We start from the raw sequence: 21,857 nt of genomic DNA, 5'->3' as shown, positions 1-21,857 counted from the left end.
AAAATATATTTAATTAAAATATATTATTTTTTTATTATTACATTATCTGTGTATTATTATTATTATTATTATTATATCTGAAGGAATAGGAGCTTTGCATTAAATCTTCGTCGGAATATTATATCGTCGCTTTATATAAACATGATTATATATAAATATATATATACACAGCGAGATATATTACACGCATGTACAATATTTTTTTACTAATATTAAATGATTTTTCAAGTCTAATTTTGATCTGATTTGTCTCGTTACGTAATTTTACACATTTCTCGAGGCGATTCAAGGACATCACTGGGATCCACAATAGTTGTCACGCAACCACCAGTAAGGACATTGTTGACTATGGCTCTAGCAAGATATCCCGCGGTCATTGAATAGTGCGCAGAGAAGAATGACAATTTGTCATCGACATTTGATAAATTGTGATCCTGTGAACATATAATACATGTAAAAGTTTTTTAGAAGCTTATCTTTACACTATCATGTTATATTACCTTACAGTACATAATAAAACTATCTTCCACGAGCTGATTCAGATCTAGTTGTTTCTGAAAACTTAATTCTGGATTTCGAAGTAGAATAGTTGATATAATACTTAAAAGCTGTAATCATACAATTAAAATAAGTTATTATTTCTCTTTGTACCTATATAATGTAAATTCGGCAATAATCTTAGATCTTTTAATGTTTTTGTTTTACATGTGTGATATATGTATGTATTAAAAAATAAAAATTATAAAACAAAAATATACAAAAAATAAAAAATAAAATAAAAAATTAAAAAAACAAAAAATAAAAAAAAATAAAAAAGGAGCTACAAACTTTCTACGTCCACGTCGTTAGCTCTGGGTAACGCTAAAGGAAAGTTCTGAATCTATACGTTTATATTCATTTATTGTTAATATTATGCTTAGAGCATGAATATAAACGTATAGCGCAAAATATACTATTTTTGAGAAAATAAACATTTTTTTTTATATTTGATCGCATGTTCCTTGCCGAGAAAGGCTTTTATACCTCTGCATAAATTTTGAAATTTTGTGCCACGTGTTATTTATATTAAAAAAATATTATATATAAATATTATATATAAAAAAATTTTTGAGAAAAAAGCACTATTTTAATAAAAAAATCCCAGCAATCTAAAATTAATATAATGCTGCTTAATTGTGTTCTATTTTCAATATGTTTCGTATATAGAAGTAGTAAAAAACAAAAAAAAGATATAAAAATTGATTACTTCAACTATGATCTGACGATATTCTGGTAATTGTATGTGATGCAACAAGGATTCTACGAGTAGGGCAAATGTAAGTTCAGAACGAGTCATGCTGGATAATGTGGTTTGTTGAGGAAGTTCCCGTCCGTTTACTACGATACCACCAGGACAGCGCATCAAGACTTCCCATACTTGATTGTAAAAGTGTGCCGGCACTCTACACAAGCAACCTTCGATTTTTCGACGACCGAGCACTGTTAGGCTATCGGCAATAGATAGATATATTAATCAATATTGAATATATTCAAAAATAATGGCTAATTTTATTATAATCATACTTTTCTTCGTGAGCCCATTCTTTTACTGTCAATACTTTAATAAGAAATTGTCGGACTTCATAAGGACTATAATTCTCAATCGGCTTGGTATTTTTCACAAACATTTGCAAGTAAAGTTTCATCGCTTCCAGGACCCACCTAAACATTCAAATATTGATTAAGTATTTTCATAGTAACAATTAAAAAGTATAGTTTAAAAACTATATTCTACCCGATGCGTATTTTTAATATGCCTTTGAACATCTCTGGATTAGTGCCGATAAGTCTACCGCAATATAATAAGATCTCTTGTTGGAGCACAGCCTGTACTACATTATGTGGCTGTATTGTGGAATACATTACTGATTGTATTTCCGTCGGCGTCATAGGTTTATCAAATACCGTTTCTTTCTGTCCAATCACTCCCACCGCGATCTAACCATTAATAATATACTTTAGAGTTAAAATTCAAATTTAGAATCTATTTATTTTAGAATCTATTTATTTTAATACCTGTTTTCCTTTGACTAATACACCCGTAATAAAAGGACTGATACTGTCTACTGTGTGATGTAATAGACTGCTACAATAACGTACAGCCATCCAGAACCTTAAAGATCCAGCTTGTTGATATAATGATCTCAAATTGTCACGAACTGAAAAATCAAAAAATATACAGTTATATATCCAAAATGATAAATGAAAGATGAAGTTTACAAAAAAAAAGAAGAAGAAAAATACCTGTCACTCCATTGATTTCATAATTAATTCCTTCTCGTTTTATCAGAATACCATACAATTGGCATTTGGCGTACAAGCCAATGCTATTACGAAGTTCGTTTAATATGTTACCAAGAGATTCATTTAACATATACTGGAAACATAAAATATCGATTACCAATTGCTTTCAATCGATTAGAAATTTAAGTTTTTTTAACATGATTTCATACAGAATAATCCTTAAAGCTTTCAGAATAAGCTATGGCCTTTGGAACATCCGTGAGACTTTGATAACCAATATAATCGTGTTGCAATTGTTTAAACTGTGTCAAGTCCAGATCTGTTTCCATACTATTTACGAAGTCCAAGTGCTCTGTATATATAATTAACATGAATGTTATTGTGAACATCATGTATAATGGTGCATGAAAGAGTAGCCCAATCTTAAAAGAAGTGATTCGATTTTATCTTTTTTTTATCAATTTTTTTTTATCTTAATCAATTTTTTTGTCTTTATTTTAATCAAAAGATAAAAATTATTATTAATTATACAATATTTATTACACCTTAATATTATGAAAAAAATGTCAATATTAAAAAATGCATCATTTGAAAAATTACGCTAAATTTTGATATAAAACATAATAATATTAAAATAAAATAATATTAAATAATATTAAAATAATAATATTAAAATCTTATATGAAATATTACCGATGCAAGAAGATGAAATCAAATTTTGCAGCCGGCCGATGCGTACTTTTGTCTTATCACAATAGCCTTTCTTCAACATTGCAAAGAGGTCTAACATCTTTTTAAATTGTGGATCTCTAAACAAATTTTTGTTAAAATAAATTAATTCTTGCAATCTATTCATAAATGTAAACTTACCGCATGTGCTCTTCTCGTATCAAAAGACATACAGTGGGTCGACCAGAAAGACGCCAGTACTTGCCCACAAATTGCAATTCCGTTTTGATATCATCGATCAGTAGAGCCATGTCTCTGTACAAATAAAACTCAGAGACTTCGAAGATCAGAGGGTAACACAGTACTGTCATACCACAGACTCTGTACACCTATATATGAGAAAGAATTCGTCTGCTTTATTATTTTATATATTACATGATAAATATATATATATACACAAGCTTTCTATCTTTTTTTTAAGGAAAAAATATAAAATCTCACATACTTTGCTTGTACCTAAAGAACCTATAGGCCGCGCTGGTCGTCCCTGAAGATTCAACTTCTTGTTCACTCCTAATTTTTGATAAACCTTCACTAGCTGAGTGGATGACAGAATCTGAACGGGCTCGACTTCATGCGGCGTTTGTGTCTGAATGCCATAAGTAGCCATCATGGCTTGCAATCGCATAGATTCTGCGATCAGAACTATTTGTACTACTAAGTCGGTATGAGTGCCCTGGCATAAATATAACAGTTCATAAATTACATGCAGCATGAAGATATTTAATCATATAAATAAAAATAGCAGCCATTTTTTGAAATTTTAACTAGCGTATATATAATCGTGTAAATTCGTGATAAGTTTAAAAAGCCTATGAAGTAAATAATAAATTGCAAATGAAAAATACGTGTTAGATTTTCTACATTACATGCTAAGATTATAATACATTGCATAACTTCATAAATAAAATCATTAAAAGTAAAAAATAAATGCATGTTGTTACATACATTATACTATCATATTAGCAGGCATACACTTTATATTACTTACAATAGTAGGCTTTGCCTGTGTAAATAAAAAAAGAAAATATAAATAAATTATTAATTTTTATTATTATTTATTAATTTTTAATTATGAGTTACAAAAATTAATTAAATTTAAAACAATTAAATATCTTTCTAAATTATTGTGAGACAGTACACACAATTTATATTAAAAAGTTAACATAATGTATCGCTTAATTTTAGGACAAAGATCTAGTGAAATAAATTTATATATTTGGGTCTAGTAAGATAATATATATTTTGGGGTGATTTGATACGATTATTCAAATCAAGCAAAGTAATAGATTAATACATGTGTTTATTTAAAATATAGAATTTATATATTTGAAATATAATTTTTTTCTTTTTTACCTGGAAAGCAGAATATCTTCCTGCTCGCCTCGGACGATTATATGATGGAAGATATCGACGAACAGGATCTAATTCGTTGATGTGCAGAAGACCAGCAGTGAGCAGCTGCGCAATTACAAACATAGCTTGATTCCATAAATATATTGGCGTAACATCGTCCATAAATTTAGGACCTCTCCCTTCATCACTGGGAAGCCGATAAGCACTGCACGGCTCGTTCCTTTCAGTTTCCAAATTTTCCACAGGTACATAATAGCACATAGGAACGATTGGATCTATACCAGGCAAAACAAATTTTATTTATGTGACTCCTAATTATATGTATAATCGAAGATTTAAGACATTATTTGTGTTATAGGCATTACTTAAATAAACTAGAGATATTATTTAAATATTCAAGAACCTCCATTCAAATCCTTTTGTACTCTTGCTTTTAATAAATTTTGATATTCTTCCACTTGTTCCTGTAGACTCTTGAATACACCATCTATTATCATAAAGATGTAAAACAATGGCCATTCGCATTCGATATTGTCGAAATCCTGTTGAAACAAGTCAGTTACTGTATTACAAGTCATAGTTCTTATCTGATGACAAATGTTATAAATTTTAAGACCTTGATCTCTCCAGATTTGTAATATCGTCGCTGTTTATCCTCCAATACAGTTTTATAACCGTCTCTTCCGAAACGTTTAAAACCGTAATTACCTTTTAGCCTGCGGACAATGCTCGCTTTTGTTTCATTGTATAATACTTCTTCATGAGTTGCAAAGGCAGGAAAGGATATTGTTGGTAGCAAAGCCGCGTCTACACTCTAGAAATTACATATCTCTTATCAAAATTGTTCCGAATATTTTACACAATTGAGATTGCTTACTTTCGAACTGGATTCTCTTGGAAGCATTGTTTCGAAAATACTACGATTACGATTGTGAGCATCAATATCAACGTATATCACAGACCAAGATGCACCTTTTTCACCAAATAAATTACAGCCGTTAATTGCTTCTAATGCGCTCTTGGCGATTCCAATGGAGCTGGCGTGAATTTCAGGTGTTCCATCGTTATATCGACTTCCACGTTCCCACATACCGTAATCTGGTGTACGGTACGCTCTTTCGACATAATATACCAGATTTTGTACAAAGGCTACTTCATCTTGTGTATATATAATTTGTAGCCCAGAGGAAATCATTTGCACTAAGAATATTAAGTAAAGAGATACGATGTCTATCTATATTGAACAAAATAAATACTTGCAATAATTAAGAAGATATTTTCAATTGTTATACAATAATACTAAAAACATCGTACTAATTATGTCCTATTTTACTTTATTATAATATGTTTATAAATATAAATTATTATACATATTTCCTGTATCATAGAAATTATTAGAACTTCACAGAAATTTGTAATATTATTATTGCTTACTTGTAAATGATGGTAATCAATATCCTTGTAGATTTCATCGCCAGTATCCAAATGAAACTTGCAGTGTAAAGCATAACGGTCGCATTGATTTTTCTTAAAAAGTTCTATTCTGGAAGACTGTTTTATCCAACACTCCAAGATACCCCGCATGCATTTTATTGTGGACTGTCCCAGCTCATATGATTTTCCACGATCATCATCTATACGTCTATATGCTTGATACAAACTCCATATGGCAGCTGCGCAATATATACTTTCGCGTACACTGCCAACCTTCCGATCACTTGAAATCTGTGGGAATAAGCCAGTTATGCAGCTCTGATAGCGCAGTAATTGTCTCTTAACGATTCCATAATATATGTCCAATTGTTTAACAGTGTCCTCATAATTAGATATCTTGAGAAACATTTCAGCGTCAATATCTATCACACTGCCTTGTCGTATATTTCTGATCTGCGTAATTCTGCAACATAAGAAAAAATAAACTTTATTAAAAATCTTTTGCATCAACCATTTCTTTTAATATAACAAATCTCACAGACCTCTTCGTAGCATTCAACGGTGTTGAAGTAGCCATTTTATTCAAAATGTGTACAAGCTATTTTTGATTTAATACACCTACAAACAAGTTCTTATGTGTATATAGATATATTTCGAAATTTATTGCAGTACTACAAATCTATAGTTATGCTATAGATTCTCAGTATTATCAATTTGAGAATTCATTTTATTATCAACAGTTATATCTATGCATTCTATGTCATATCTCAATAAAATAATTAGAATATCATATTTCATGTGTAACACCTGAATAATCAACAGTTCATTCTTCTTGTCAAATTCAGCTTGATATCCTTCAATCCTTCAGTCCTTGAGTTCTCTTTTGATTAAAAACCGGTCTTTTTTATTGAAGCAAAAAATACATAACACGAGATGACCTTCGAGGGGTCGCAAAATCAGCTGTGATGCTGTGATCAGCTGATGTAGCCACATGCTAGGCTGCGTTCAGAAGCCGCTCAGATAGCATTTAGGTCCGATATACATTAAAGTCCCTCTAATCTAGATAAAGGAGATCATACGCACAAAAATTTTAGTCGTAATCATAAGGCATAAACAAATCGGCCAATCACAATCGAGCGTTTTAAAATGTGAAATCGCAATTTTAATTGTGATCGGCTTAAACACAGAACGCAAATTGCAAGCTTGTTGCATTAGTCAATTCAATGTATCAATTTTTAAAATGACGCTTCGAGATTGGCTTATAATTATACATTATACAGCATAGCTGGCGAAGACCCGGAAATTCCCCACTCCGTCAAATCGTGTGAAAATGCGTAGCATGCCGCGTGCGAAGTTTCGCTCAAAGTTGTGTCTCGTGGAGCCAACATTGTAATGAGCAATGTCACGATTAGACTATTATGACGAAGTAGAAATCGAAGATTTTGAGTACGACGAGGACGAGGAAGTTTATTACTATCCCTGTCCATGTGGTGATCAATTCCAAATATCTCTTTCCGACCTAGCCGCCGGCGAAGAAGAGGTTACATGTCCCTCGTGTTCCCTCGTGATCAAGGTGATTTATGATAAGGAGATTTTTCGTATTAAGCAAGAAGAGCTTGAAAGGAAAAACGATAAAAAAGAATTAGCAACTCAACAAGTTTAACATAAAATTTAAGGTAAAAAAGTTATTCCAAAAATTTTATGAGATAGGTTAGGATTGTGCTAGAAAAATATAATTTTACGCCAAAATAAACAAAAGTTTTATCTATGATCCATTGAAACTATGATCCACTGATTGCTTTAAAAGTTATAGAGACATGTCTATCCAGATGAGTGTTTATTTTTGTATCTTTATGTTTTTTTGTTATCTTTGATTTCTTTGTACTCAGTTAACAGAATGGTCCTAAATACGATTGATTACTTTCTTACTTTCATATCTTGGCAATTAAATTTTAATAATGTAAGTTTTAGTAATTTGGCTTTAAATTTTATTAATTTTTATCTGGTTATTAAAATTTTATATAACTTTTGATCATTTTCATTTTATTAATCCTTTTTACTTTCTTATTGTTAAAGGAAATTTTGATTTTGAAAAAAACATATATAACAAAACATATATTTGTAAAATTATTTAATTATTGAATATAAATTGTGATCTAATTTATGAATTTCTTTATATAATTTGCTTGGAAAATATTGCATGATTCTTAATTTTATAATATCTGAATAGTTTATTAAAACATTGTTTTATCAATTAATATATTATATCAGGAAACACGAGAAGCAATATCAAGAACAAAATGGCAGGACGCGGTAGAGGAAAATCTGCTATGTCCTTTTCTATGGAACAGTTGGGTATCTCTAAAGGAGAAACACTATCAACACCAGTTCTGCAACCATCTTTAAGTTATCCTCCATTGGATCATAAACCTCCACCTATTCAAATAACCAACGAAATGGAGTATCTAGTAGAATTGAAAAGGCATTTCACTGAATATATGCGAGAGTCACCATATTATGTGAAAGCTGCTATTATAAATGAAGATATTGAACGATACAGCGATGCTTTTAAAGAAGATTTCACAGACAATGATGAATCAAAATATGAGGCGTATCATGATTGGAGCTTAATGCCAGAGGAATTAAGAGCGTTGAAGAAACGAAAACCCTGGCAGCAGAAAGGAAATAAGAAGAAAAAAGACATGGATATTGTGAAAAAGTTATCAGAATTGGAGAAAAAAGAAAATATGCAACACCCTGCAGAAGAGGAAGATAAAGAAGGGAATGAAGAAGAGAATGATGAAGAAAAGGAAGATGGTGTAAAGGAAGAGGAAGAAGATGAAATGGATGATGGGACTGATTATGCAAATGAATACTTTGAGAATGGCGATAATTACTATAGTGAAGATGACAATAATGACGATCAATTTTTTGATGCATAAATACTTGTGTTTCAGAAAAATTTTTTTTTATATCTTGGCTCTTTTATATCTGTCAGACATTTTCACGCTTTAATCACAAATAGAATTGAAAAGGCATTTTACCGAGTATATGCGAATATAGATATGTCACCAAATTATGTGAAAGTTGTTATTGAAAATGAAAATATTAAACAATATAATAATGTTTTTAAAGACAATTTCACAGAAAATGATGAATCAAAAGATAAGTTAAGGGCGCCGAGAAACTGAAAACCCTTTTACTGCAAATTCACTTAAATTACGCAAAGATTTTTATTTTTTATAATTTTTCAGTTAATTTTAATATCAATGTTTGGAGAAAATCGATTAGCGCATAGATTAAACTGACAATGTGAAAAGATTGTGCACATATGTCACTACTAAACATAATATAGGTTGAATAAGCAACATTGATTTACTTTTTTTTTCTTAGAACAAATTCTCCATAACATCGTTTTTCTTGTTCTTCTATTATCTCTCTGGCTGTATTATATACCTCTCTCATATGCTTGTGGTGTGTTGATTATTGCCACGAGTATACGAAGTCTACAATTTTAATGCCGGTTCTGAACGACGGATTTTTCGAGAGGAATTTCTGTGAACAAAGATGCTCTCTAGAGGTTGCTGATCTTTTTCGAGAGAAGACATGAGTGTAAATATTTGATTGCTACCAAGATCGAATCTGGGACTTCTGGCATGATAGACCAGTGTATTGTCTGCCATGTCACTCTCATGCTCGTTAATGTCGATTTTTAATTTCAAATAACGATGGGATATAAATACGTTTAGTTTTTCTTTGCTGTCCTCTCGTTATTAATTGAGGGAAGGAAAGGATTCATCATAACATGTGGATATAATTTGAAGTAGAGGGCACATAGCGTAACAATTAAAATAGTCTAGAAATCACAGGAAGCGTCGGCGTGTTTTTTTATTACGAGTATTTCACAATTTCTAATATATAATATATTTATATAATATATATAGCCATAATAATCTGCAATTGTAATAAATGACCCTTTTCTATGATGCCATCGGATAGTACAAACGCAATTTTCTTGGGATGAGTGACTGGGAAAATGGAAGAGGAGGAAAGGGTAAAAATATAGAGGAATGATGTGTAGAATACCCAAAAATACCATAGCGTTTATAATGCTCGTTATGTATATACGTTAAGTTTTAGTGATTTCATCCCGTGTTTATATATGTATATATTTTTTTCCTTTATTTTTCTAATGAATTGCCGACACGAATTAAGCGCTTTAAAAATCCGTGTATTATAAGGATGAAACAAAAATTAAATCGCAGAGAGAAAAAGTTTTCCGAACTCCCGTAAAATTTCCAGTCACTGGATCATTCGTCGTCGTTCTAAGACCGAGTCCGTCATCAGAGGATATCTTAGGACTATTGAGAGATCCGAATTCTTTGAATAAATAATCCGGATAGAGAAAGAAATTGCGCGAAATTTTTCTTTCGTTTGACACGATGTGATGTAAATTTAGAGTGTGATGGCAGTAAATCGCAAAAATAATTCCATTCGTTACTACTTTTTTTTATCAAAAATTTGGAATTCTTCGACCGAGTCAAGTCATTTTAAGTTGCAAAGTTTAATAAAGCACTTGGGAGTTATCGCAAACGATTTGAACTTAATTATTTATATAACGAGCCGTATATCTTTCATGCGGAATTATGCGTGCAAAAAAATAGTACATCTTTTATATTTCGTGAATATTTAAACGATAGAAGATCAATAACAGTATCAGATCGATACTAATTGAACCAATTAAACTACAAGGTACGGTAATAAAAGTTCTTCACAAATAAGTTACATTACAAAATATAACATTTAACATACGATATGTATATGTATATTTGTATATACCTATACATGTATGTTTCATATACATGAGATTGTAAACAAGTGTGTATGTGTGTGTGTGTGTGTATGTGTATAAAGAAAGAATTAATAAAATTGTTATGAACAGTAAGATTGTTATGGATTATAATTTTGACATATCTACACTTTGCACTTTGATACTGAAGAGTGTGGTGCGAAAATATAATTCAGAAGAATCTTAATTCAAAGTTATATATAAAATAAGAGAGATATTTTTAATATTATAATAGGGATGACTGATAGAACTTAATTTTGTAAGCTTTAAAGCGCTTTTCACTTTCATTAGATTTGTTGAATTGTAAACAACTAAAATAATAAGTATCTGATTAAAATAATTGCACATTGTAATAAGACAAATTAAGTAAAAAAGCTAATTATCGGTTTATCCACTAATGTCTATTAATGATTCAATTGATGTATCGTTTGTGTATAAATCGTTCTTAATAAAACAGTTTAAGATAAAATCTCTCTTAGTGTGAAGGCGTGTAACAATCCCGAGTCCATAGTGTAAATATTCACTATGGACATATACACCATGCCCGAGTTATCGATTCTCACTAGGAAATTAATTCAGAATTATTTGCAGTTATCTAATTGTTACAATATTTCTTGTGATCACGTTTCTTAATTTCCTTTTCGTTGCATTATAAAATAGGTTATTATACTTATATTATGGGCGAGGCAGAAAATTAGGTGACAATTTGACGATCACGCACTCGGCAATGTCCGAAAGATATTAAATTCTCCGAAAATTAATTTCATAACGGAGTTATTGAGATGATGTTACTTGATTATATATTTGAAATGTATTTACATTTGAATTCTTCAGGTTTTTTGACCTCAGGTTTCTCTCTTCGCGCAATTCTACGACATGTCATTTCTGTATTTTTTCATTAATATCTATAACATTTATATTAGCAAAATCGATTCTTTTCGAAAATGATGTTCAATTAGATTCTTCGAACGTCTTATTTTTTCTTGAAACCTCTTTTCTAATACTTTCGCGTAATTAGAAGACAGCATACAATTAGCGTTATCCAGCACTCTAATTTGTCGCGATGAAAAAAAGCTGTCTTGCTAATCGATAAGAATTCATGTCTTCAGTAACGATTATCTTCCTACTTTCGTCAATGAAAACGAATGATAAAAACATAGAATATTTTAAGGAACTACGTACATTCCGCTTGGACAGCCTTTTCACAGCTTTCCTATCTACATTTTCATCACAATAATCAAATGTGCTCAGACTAGAATATGAAAAAGAGCAAAAAGCGCATCTTTGAAAACGATAATATACATCCACAGCATATGTAATTATAGCTATGAGCGCATGAATCTCGCAACACGCTCCGATGGCAACTTTCAGATACCAGAATTTCAAATTAAGTATCTTATCGCTCGCAAATTTAGAAAAAACGATACCTCACAATTTGATATTTTAAGAAGTGCTTACAAATAAATTTATCGAATCGATACGAATGGAGAACTATTAATGAAGATGTTAACGATGAAGTCGTTAAATGGATGTAATACTTGTTTTCGCTTTTGGTCGTTTTGGACAAATGGGAAACGTCGTTTCTCACGGATCGAATCGCAATCTAATTCATACAGCGTGACATTCTGAAAATCACAGGACAGGTCTGCTTCTGTATTCGGACGGGCAGTGTGAGCTTGCGAGATACTTCTTTAACATGTTTGAAAAAAAAGTCAGTTACAACAAGCCATATATACATAGTTTTCGCTTCAATAGCGTCGCTTGTGACAAATCGCTCGGATCTTGACTGTGAAAAAAAAAGAAACACCTATCTCGTTTAAGAAAAACATTTTAAATTAAACATATATACATTTAAGATCACGACGGCTCTAAGTCAGTTTATAAGAAAGAGAAATCTTAAATAACATGGAATAAAACAAGATAAAGTTAATTGACAAGTTTAAAAAACAAGATTAATTTAGTAATTGAAATTAAATAAAATATATAATAGAAACATTTATTTTCAATATTTTTGTGATAGTAAATTTATTAATATTTAGTAGAAATTTGTAGTGAAAGAACTTTTTGTCTCTGAATTGATTAAAACCTCTTATTGAACAGATCGTCATGAGCACAACTAACGATATGTATTCAACCCAAATACTAGACTGAATGCCAAGTAGATGCTCGCGATAAAGGGCGCAACAAGGCAATAATTGCATTGGAATTGCATCGGCAAATGAATTTGGGGCTGCAGTCAGCCCTTTCATCATCACTCGATGCTGCGAAGCTTTCCATGTCTGTGATATAACAGTTTGTGATGATAACTCCCTATCAAGGAAATTTTTAAATTTAAAAGCACGTCTAAAAGACGTCGTGACAACATCTGAAAATTGTCCTAATTTTTTTTATCTTTTTTTCATATATTTCAGACATCGTCCACTTTATGATGCAATTTTGAAAAAAAAAAATCGACATTTTGTTTATATATGCACCGTAGTGGGAGAATTATCTCGAGTTTTATGAATCGGAATCGCGCGACTTATTCTAGGTGTCATGCTCTTTTTTTGTTTTTTTTTTTTTTTTTTTCATCAATTTAGTATTTCGCTAACAATTCTTTTAACGTTGAATAAGAATACTTAATTCTGCGTTACAAACGCGACATCGAAAGCCGAAAGGCGAAGGTACAAAAAGGATCACATTGTCACTCAATAAAACGTCTCAATAATCCATCGCATTCCTATACGTTAAGTAAAAGATCATTCTCTGGATGAAAAATTAGGCCGACTTTTTACGCAATGGACTTTCAGCGGGAAGCGCTACTGTGCGATTCATGCAGATGTAATATGTTCCTCCAGTGGTCCTCAGATTTTTCTGTATTTTCCAAATAATTTCAGAATTATTGTGAGAGAAATTATTGTAAGAGAAATAAAATAAATATTAAAAGCAATAATTGTTTTGTAGACACTCTACAAAAGAAAAATTTTAATCACAAAAAGAAGATTTCAACAGTATATTTTTCTTAATATAACTAAAATATAATACAATTGTTATTTTTTGTAATTAAATAATAAAATAGATATAAGAAAATTAAAGTATATTGAAATTGATTATAATTCCTTTATATTGCATCGCAATATAAAATCTGGGAATCACTGATTAACTTGAAGCTTCTACAACAGCTAAATCTTTAGATGCGCTGGATGAAATTTGTTTATCTTTTCCCTACGATCAAGTCAACGATAATCCTTACATTCAAAATCGTTATGTCGAAATCACATTTAGGATCGAGCAACAGTAAGTCGAGATAATAATTCTCGTTTTCTTTCGTGTTGAATCCAGCCCGAATCCTTGTCTTATCTGTCAAATTTCTCGTCAAATTGTTTGCTCTGACTTTCGTTCCTCTCATATACTTAGTGTCTTGTGTGTATTATTTAGTATCATTATTATTAGCATTATTATCGTTACATATATGTTGCTTCACTAGGGTTGATTGGCTTTTGGACGTGGATCTGGATGGAGTGTGGTGTATATACCATGCGCGCGCGTGAAAGAGACAGAGAAAAGCTCCAACATTATCTTCTTTCTGTCTCGCGGCGTCTTCGAACGAGGACGAGCGAGTTTTCTCCGAATATTTATTGGAATATTCATTCATCCGACTGTAAATGATGAAAATGGAGTGTTTACAATAAAACATCAAATTTTTATGCTTAAATATATGATTAATAATTTATAATTAATAATTGGATCTCTCAATAAAATCTTGAATAAATACTTTCCATATTTCTTTTTTTTTCTTCTTTATTTTATATTTATAACAGTCTAATTTATTTAGTTATTCTTTAGTATTATACAGTGTTTTTAATAATAAAATAAGTCTTTTTGAAATTTATTGCAAATCTGAACGACGAACCTCGCTCGTCATCGATCTCCGAGTCTAGACCTTTTTTGCTGTCGTCATTGTTTTCTTCAAAAAGGAACGTATGAAAGAATATATATTTGCGTAAGAAATCAGACGGAATATATAGCATGCAGAGCGGATAGGTAGCGTCCATCAATCTTCCTTTTTTTTTGTCATTTTCTTCTCTTGATGAGCGTGATTTTGATTTGCTATCGATTTAAAAATTTGCATATTCTCGATAAATTTGATGTTTTTTTCAATCGAGTGTAATATCAAATCACATCGTTTTCACCGTTATTATTATCGCTATCCTCTATATATTTTTCTTCTTCTTCTTTCTTATCATCATCATTATCACATACACATAGCGACATTTCGTGTTTAATCGTGAAGATGTTCAATGCGCTATGTATGTACTCTGTGTGAAAAAACACTACGTCTCACTACAGTAATTCATTTCCTTTCATACGTGAAGACTAAATTGGGCCGTGAATTTTTTGAAACTACGCTTGTGACTCGCATCTCCTGACCATTTGCATCGCGATACATAATGAATAATCAAGTGAAAATTAATTGTTTCCGATTCTTATAATATTATATTAAAGATGTTCTAAGAAATATTTTTAATATAATATTATAGGACGAACATTATTAATAATTGTATAATTTCTTTATATCACTTGCAATCACTAAGCTTGTGACATAGTATCATTTTTATCTCAATTTTCTGAGAATTTAATAATATAAATCATTACTCTTTTTTAAAGTAAGCTTCTTGGGTTTTTTATTTCTTGAAATATAATTACTGTGTATCATTTGTCAAAAATATCAATACTTATCAGTTCTTAAATAATATATCGATGCTGTGCTTCCAAATAGAATTTAATTAGAAATAAATTTTCACGCGACGTAGAAATTATATCTAAAACCATATTTTGAAATCGATCGAGAAGAATTGTTTACTTCATAATATCTTTCAGTGAGGAAATTAACGAACTTGTCTATAAAATCACATGCGAAACGATCGAGATGCGGTTTAAAGGTGGAGTAAATTCTTTCGTGACGACAATACGTGCGTTAAGAGAGATCTCTTATTCGAAAGAAACTAGTTCATGATTTTGCCAAGGATTCCACAGATCCCTTCAATCTATATATAATTCTTATATAATTTCGATAAAGTATTTTGCATAAAAATAAACGACAAAAATAATATAATTAATTTCCAGAATTTTTTAAACTAATAAAATACATTAAAAATATAAACATAACAAAATACATTAAAATATAAATATAAATAAGAAAATAAATAAATATTTTACATATTTTAAATATATTAAATTTAAATAAATATGCAAAAATTAATAAATAATAATACTTAACAGTTCGATTTGAGAAATCCTCAGCGAGATGTCGAATTTCGTTTACAACCCGCGAGTGCGATAATATCCCATAATTGTATACATACGTGTATACGTATTAATAATTGTATATTCCGTATATAGACTTATATAAAACGCACGAAGCGATTATTCGAAGGCTACTCGTTTCAGATTTTATTTATTTATAGCGACAAGCCGTTTCTGTACCTGTCGGCTCGATACTTGGCTTCGAGTTTTATCAATGGAAAAAGAATTCGGACTTAACTACGTGGATCCCGCGTATACGGGATCATTTTAATATCCTATATAACGTTAATGTTTTTCATGTAAATGTATATTCGTCTAGACACCCTCTCTATGTCAATGGGCATGTCTATGTGTTGTATGTATGCGTATCATGTGTACAATGAATAAAAAAACATTTGCACGATCCAATTTTGTTGATATAATTTTGCACGAAGAAAAAACATATTACAAATGCTTTATTCCATATTTTAGTACAAATGAAAACATTAATAGAAACACTTTGCGAGAGAATATCTTTTCGCTTCATAAAAAATTATTCCAAGATAGAACGTACAAAGTTACTTTTTTTATTCATATGTATTTCATATAATTTTTGTTAATGTGTACCTCATATAATTGTATCTTGTTTTCACAATCTAATGAGATCTCGCAATAAGATCACTAATCAAAGAATGAAAAAAAAGACGCGAATATATTTTCCGTGTATATATTTGTGTATGTATGCGTGTATTGCATGTGTAATTGTTATGTATTTGTATATGCAAGCACGTGTAAGTGTTAGATGATTACGTTCTTCGAATCATTCGAAGTGTGAAACAAGACCGACGCGCAACCTGCACGCACCGTCATCGTATAAGCTTCTCACGTCAATCCTTCATCCTGACGTATCCTTGTCTAGAATTATTTCTCTTTTTTTTACTAACGATGCGACGACCGCAAATTCACGACGCTGTCCTACAGTCTGTCTTTTGTTCTGTCTTTTGAAGGAGAAAGAAGCTTTTTATTAATGAATCAGTAATTTAATTCGAGCTTCTGTGCCTTTTCAAGTTTGTGTCTGCATGAAAGCCTTAGAATCTGATCTTACTTAATCTGAAATGTGTAGCGTTATTTTGATCGTTTTGACCGTATGCTTGTTACGTAGTAGTCCTTAATAAACGAATAAATTGATTATAGACCGCAAATTTAACCTTCAAGAATAATATCGATTAGTCTCATCAGTTATCCGTTGTTCTTTCTATTTTTCTATAAAATTCTATTGACGATTGTTTCTTTTTTTCAGATAATTCCGATTTAAAATCGGCATGATTCTTCCAATCCTCAAAAGTCTTGAATATATTTTCAGAATATATTTTAATGTAAAAAAAAAAAAAGGATTTTATTCCCGAAGATCTTGAATTATCAAAGCGGCGTTTAATCGAGAAAATTCCTTTACGAGAATATCATCTCACTTCTTTTTCCCCTTTTCGCTCTCACGTGTATAACATATATTTTTCTGAGCAGCTAAAAGCTATGAAAGCACATGGACAGACCAATTGACGATAGGACATAGCAGAGTGGGATGATAATTTTCTTCCCAGGAGGGCTGTCTTGCCCTACCCTACTGTTCTTCGTCAAAGCGTCTTTTTCTTCTTTTGTCGTTCGAAGATCACTGCTTTTAATTCTCCGCGCCGTTGTTGCCCTTTCCCCAGAACTTGTCGAAGCGGTTTCGCGCCTTCTCTAAGACATCGGTTGCTGCTGATCGTTGTGCTGAGCCCGGTACCACTGTTGGTGCTTCCAGAACGTGGTAACCACCCGTAGTGCTACCTCCGATACTACTTCCTGTACCTGCAGTGCTGCTACTGCTACCGCCAGTACCTTGACCTGGCGACTCGGCTTCGAGAACGCGGTAACTCTGTAGTGCGGGCGACGTCGACGATGTCGTCGTCACCGGCGCTGTCGTGATCGCTACCGGTATACCGCCTTCCCTTTTACTTTCCATCTCGAATGTCGGATCTTCCAGACGTCTCAGGTTCGTGCCTATCACTGACTTTATCGATGATTCCGGGCTCTGTCGCTCTTTCGTCTCCTCGACAACATCGGTGATCTCCTAAAATTAAACGCAAAAAGAATTATCGTAAATTACTCTTTTTGTCGCTATGAAATGTAACAATCGCTTATGTATATGTACTATATTTAACATAAATAATATATAAATGAGATTATATTTTATATTAAATTAATTTGGATTGTAAATTATTAACTTTAGAATATTTAAAATATTTAGAATAAGATACAAAATATTGATACATTTTTACAATAAATTTTTTATTTATTTTTACTTATTTATTTTTTTATAATATATTATATGTTCTTTATGAAATATCAATGTCGATATTTTTAAACTTAGATAGTAAATAAATTTTTTTATATGATTCCATTCTAGTTGTTCTACATATAAAATTATTAAACTAAACTCATAAAAAAATCAATCAAAACTTTCGGAATATTGTTTTACTTTTTTCATATATTTTATAATAAAACATGAAATGTTTTGCAAAAATATTCATTTTTCAATTAGCTTATTTTTAATATTTTCGAACACATAATAATAAGATATAAACACATAACAATAAGGTAAAAAGAAAGCCCCTAATTATATTTAGAAAGTACTTGATTTATTCAATGTTATACATACATGCAAGCGAATCGAAAATACAGCGAAAGTATTCTGACCTTCTCATCCTTCGTAGGTGTGTCCTGCACGTTCGTGGGCAATGGACTGTCCCTCTCTGAGTCCAAATCCTTGTGGCCGTTTATGCCGCTAAAACTACCGAGCGAGACGCTTTCGCTCTCGGGTGATTTGTAGCCGGAGTGCTGGGAATGCTGTGATTTGTGTTGAGCCGCAAGCTCCGGTGGTGCTGATTGCGGTGCCGATGGTACTGAGGACGGTGCCCACGTCTTCGCCTCACTATGCGGACGCGTCAGAGGTTCTTCGAAAGAGCAATTAGAATTACGATCATGATAATATTATAGTATTATGTATGTCAAATCATAACACGCCACAAATTTATTTACATAAAATACATGGAAAGAATTTGTTAAAATATTTATTTAAAATTTAACTATAGATCTGAAAATAATTTGGACTACCAAAATAATTATGTAAGAAACTCAAGCATGATAATCAATGCTGAAAACAAAAATTTTTATATTCTACACACCAAGCGTCTATAATTACATTTATAATTTTGATAATCTGATCCAACAAAATTATTTTCAAATAGAATATTCTATGCATTTTTATAGAAAATTATGCATTAACAGTAATATATATATATATATATATATATGTATATACGTTTGTATTGTAGTCTTAAACCTGCTCTTTTTAACTGAACTATTTTTTTAACTTTTTGCAACGATGAAGAATCTTTACCTTTTGCAAAGATGAAGAAGTTCAGCTAAAAAACAGACCTCTTGTCTGTCTATAAATTTCTAAATAAAATATTCCATGTATATCGACTCTGTATATATTTCTATCGATTTAAATATTCTGAAAACACTGTATTATAAAAATGTTTTGAAAATATTTTGTGCATCTTTCCAATCATATCTTCCATCAAGAATTCTTACCTTCCCGGACATTTTGCGTCACGGTGAAAGTCTTGCCGGTGTCGAGGGGAACGGTCCAATTTACGGGTTCCGGTGAGCGCATGATCATCTGCTCCGGCGACTTTACTCTTGTTGGCTCCGGTGGGCTCTTCACCACCGGTTCGTCGTCTAGCCAGGGACTTGCTTGGGTGACAGGCGCTGGTCCCACTGTCTTTATCGTTTGCGACGGTGGCGTCGAAGCGACGCTCGAATCTCCGCCTGTGACATCCCCGTTTACTTGGGGTTCCGCCGTCACTGGAACGTTTGAAACGAAACGCTTTATCGTCGATGTAGATGATCGTTCTAGGTTTCTATTCCCTCCCCCCCCTATATTTCCCGAAGCTTGCACTCGATGATGAGACAAAAATTACCGTGATTAATTCATATACTCGATATATTTCGCCCCTTTCTTGCTAATTTATTACTTCTAATAAGTAGATCACCAAGAAATTACTTGTTTATCAAATAATAATATACGGCAATCAACGTTTGAGATTGCAATCATCGCGTTACGATTCAGTTCAAGTTTTGCAGTTTAATTTGAGAATTTGCGTACTACTGAAGGTTACAATTTGTTATACAGTTTGTTTGTATCTCTCATTATCGTCGCAGCGGCAAAGTTGTAGTTGTATTTGTCGGGCTGAATTCAATGTGTTTAGGATATTTACTTCTCTACAGAGAGAAAGAGAGAGAGAGAGAGAGAGAGAGAGAGAGAGAGAGAGAGAGAGAGAGAGAGAAAGAGAGAGAGAGTTGTTGCGGAGTGCTGTGGGAAATTAAACTGGATGATGTTACGAATGTGGGCTTGGTACGTCCAAAGCCAGGTATTAACACATTCAATCCGACGTGATTAATTGTGGATGACAAAAAAATAAACCTTTCGCTGCGACATCTCGCAATCACAATAGCTTAATCAAAATATCGAAAAATCTATTGAACATTTCATTTTTATTCATTTACTAAATTATAAGTTATAATATATTACACGCCATAAATATATTATTATTTTATAAGCTATTAATATATAATTAATTTTACTTAAACCGATATATTAATTGACTATCGTAAGTCTAGTAATTATGGACCAGCAGATGAGGTAGCAAAAGGATTAATGAAAAATACTTAAACTATCGTTTCTCCAGAGTATCGACAATCCTTTACAAGTGTCATTACGATAAATATTACTCAACATTGAAAGTGCTGATTATTCTACGCTGCTGCGACGAGATCTTTGTCCTCTCATCAATAGGAAATGTCTTGGATTTCTTAAAATACAATATTTTTACATATCGATACCTTTCAAAAGATTTTAATGCCGGCATCGAGTGCAGGCAAGATTCTCTCTCGAACGTGAATATAGAATACGGGCTTAATGTATATATATCTCAGAAGGTACATTGGCGTTCTCAGGATGCAATAAAAAGATACGCAACAATACATACAGCTACAGACATGAGGAGAGAGAAAGAGAAAAAAGGAGAAGCAAAAGGAAGGAAAGAGAAAAAGGGGAGAAAATGAGAGGGTATGTGAGTGAGTGAATGAGAGAAAGAGAGAAGCACAAAATGTGAATATGTATATATATTTACATATACATATATTTATATATACACATATACATATATTTATATATACACATGTATGTGCCAATGTGCAAGTGCGTGTATATCGCGCAACAGGTTGATAAAAGGGCTTAACGTACATACATATGATATTGTTTTCCCGATAAATCGCAGAAACGATCACTCGATTTTCCGCACTTAAACTACTTCATGCTTCATTATTTGTTTATATATCACTTGAGTTTTCGCAATAACACGAAGGAAACAAGGAATTGCACAATTTGCGCACAAAATGAACAGTTTTATTCTTTATCTTCGAAGAAATATATTTCTGATAAAGAGAGAAAAGGAAAGAGAAAGAAAGAGAAAAAGAGAGAGATCTTTCATAAAAACAATCTTATCAAAATTTTCTTATAAAATTATGTTTTTTCTTAATTTTTCTAGTTTCGCTTATTTAATAGTTTTACTCATGAAAGTTATTCACATTATTCCAACAAAGCGAAGAATGGAGATTGGTGAAGAATTCTTATTTTCTTATGTCAATATAAAAATATAGATTCCAATTCATACATAAAATACGTATTCTTATTTCGGAAATTTTAACAAATCTGTTATTAAAAATATTTAAAATGTTAGAATTTATTATAAATTGTTAAAAGTCAATGATTTGAGAATTATCAATTTCCTTAAGTTCTTTTTAAAATTATATTTTTGTCAATTTTACAATTATTCTA

At 31.5% G+C, this 21,857-nt stretch overlaps 3 protein-coding genes across 9 annotated transcripts in view; 1 reads left to right on the top strand and 2 right to left on the bottom strand.

The window, feature by feature from the left end:
* Positions 1-116: 116 nt before the first annotated feature.
* LOC108694990 (probable phosphorylase b kinase regulatory subunit beta) lies at positions 117-6,729 on the bottom strand. Of its 2 annotated transcripts, XM_018204691.1 has the most exons (19): positions 6,610-6,729; positions 6,345-6,420; positions 5,803-6,265; positions 5,246-5,602; positions 4,985-5,182; positions 4,772-4,910; positions 4,369-4,643; positions 4,004-4,018; positions 3,458-3,688; positions 3,154-3,341; positions 2,977-3,092; positions 2,493-2,635; positions 2,284-2,416; positions 2,056-2,198; positions 1,775-1,977; positions 1,564-1,701; positions 1,247-1,487; positions 501-608; positions 117-434 (listed from the first exon to the last, which is right to left on the bottom strand). In XM_018204691.1, exons 2-19 carry the CDS (start codon positions 6,377-6,379, stop codon positions 255-257), a joined length of 3,306 nt encoding a protein of 1,101 aa, XP_018060180.1. In that variant the 5' UTR covers positions 6,380-6,420; positions 6,610-6,729; the 3' UTR covers positions 117-254. The 2 variants fall into 2 exon arrangements, with proteins under 2 accessions (XP_018060180.1, XP_018060181.1); XM_018204692.1 differs by lacking the exon at positions 4,004-4,018.
* A 531-nt stretch (positions 6,730-7,260) lies between these two features.
* On the top strand, positions 7,261-10,569 carry LOC108695026 (DNA-directed RNA polymerase III subunit RPC7-like). 2 transcript variants are annotated; one of them, XM_018204746.1, is made up of 2 exons: positions 7,261-7,375; positions 8,074-10,569. In XM_018204746.1, exons 1-2 carry the CDS (start codon positions 7,348-7,350, stop codon positions 8,742-8,744), a joined length of 699 nt encoding a protein of 232 aa, XP_018060235.1. In that variant the 5' UTR covers positions 7,261-7,347; the 3' UTR covers positions 8,745-10,569. The 2 variants fall into 2 exon arrangements, with proteins under 2 accessions (XP_018060235.1, XP_018060236.1); XM_018204747.1 differs by lacking the exon at positions 7,261-7,375 and adding an exon at positions 7,404-7,478.
* Positions 10,570-16,638: 6,069 nt separating this feature from the next.
* Positions 16,639-21,857, bottom strand: part of LOC108694995 (mucin-5AC) — a 45,623-nt gene continuing 40,404 nt past the window's right edge. For all 5 annotated transcript variants that reach the window (XM_018204697.1, XM_018204700.1, XM_018204701.1 and 2 more), the window contains 3 exons: positions 19,550-19,822; positions 18,650-18,906; positions 16,639-18,023 (listed from right to left, as the gene is read on the bottom strand). In XM_018204697.1, the coding sequence (XP_018060186.1) occupies positions 17,592-18,023; positions 18,650-18,906; positions 19,550-19,822 (962 nt within the window). In that variant the 3' untranslated portion in view covers positions 16,639-17,591. The remainder of the gene's footprint in view (positions 18,024-18,649; positions 18,907-19,549; positions 19,823-21,857) is intronic.

The sequence above is a fragment of the Atta colombica genome, unplaced genomic scaffold (assembly GCF_001594045.1).
Source record: "Atta colombica isolate Treedump-2 unplaced genomic scaffold, Acol1.0 scaffold126, whole genome shotgun sequence".
Taxonomy (NCBI): domain Eukaryota; kingdom Metazoa; phylum Arthropoda; class Insecta; order Hymenoptera; family Formicidae; genus Atta; species Atta colombica.
The sequence above is the reverse complement of the archived record's forward strand: the minus strand, read 5'-3'. Positions and strand labels throughout refer to the sequence as shown.

What these genes read in the sequence shown, in the direction of transcription:
- LOC108694990 (XM_018204691.1), bottom strand. Translation starts at nt 6,379, where the DNA reads ATGGCTACTTCAACACCGTTGAATGCTACGAAGAG. An exon ending in TTGATTACCATCATTTACAA is followed by an intron (nt 5,603 to 5,802) that starts GTAAGCAATAAT and finishes TGTTCAATATAG; the next exon opens with ATAGACATCGTATCTCTTTA. An exon ending in ACAAAAGGATTTGAATGGAG is followed by an intron (nt 4,644 to 4,771) that starts GTTCTTGAATAT and finishes TGCCTGGTATAG; the next exon opens with ATCCAATCGTTCCTATGTGC.
- LOC108695026 (XM_018204746.1), top strand. Translation starts at nt 7,348, where the DNA reads ATGTCCCTCGTGTTCCCTCGTGATCAAG. An exon ending in CGTGTTCCCTCGTGATCAAG is followed by an intron (nt 7,376 to 8,073) that starts GTGATTTATGAT and finishes ATATTATATCAG; the next exon opens with GAAACACGAGAAGCAATATC.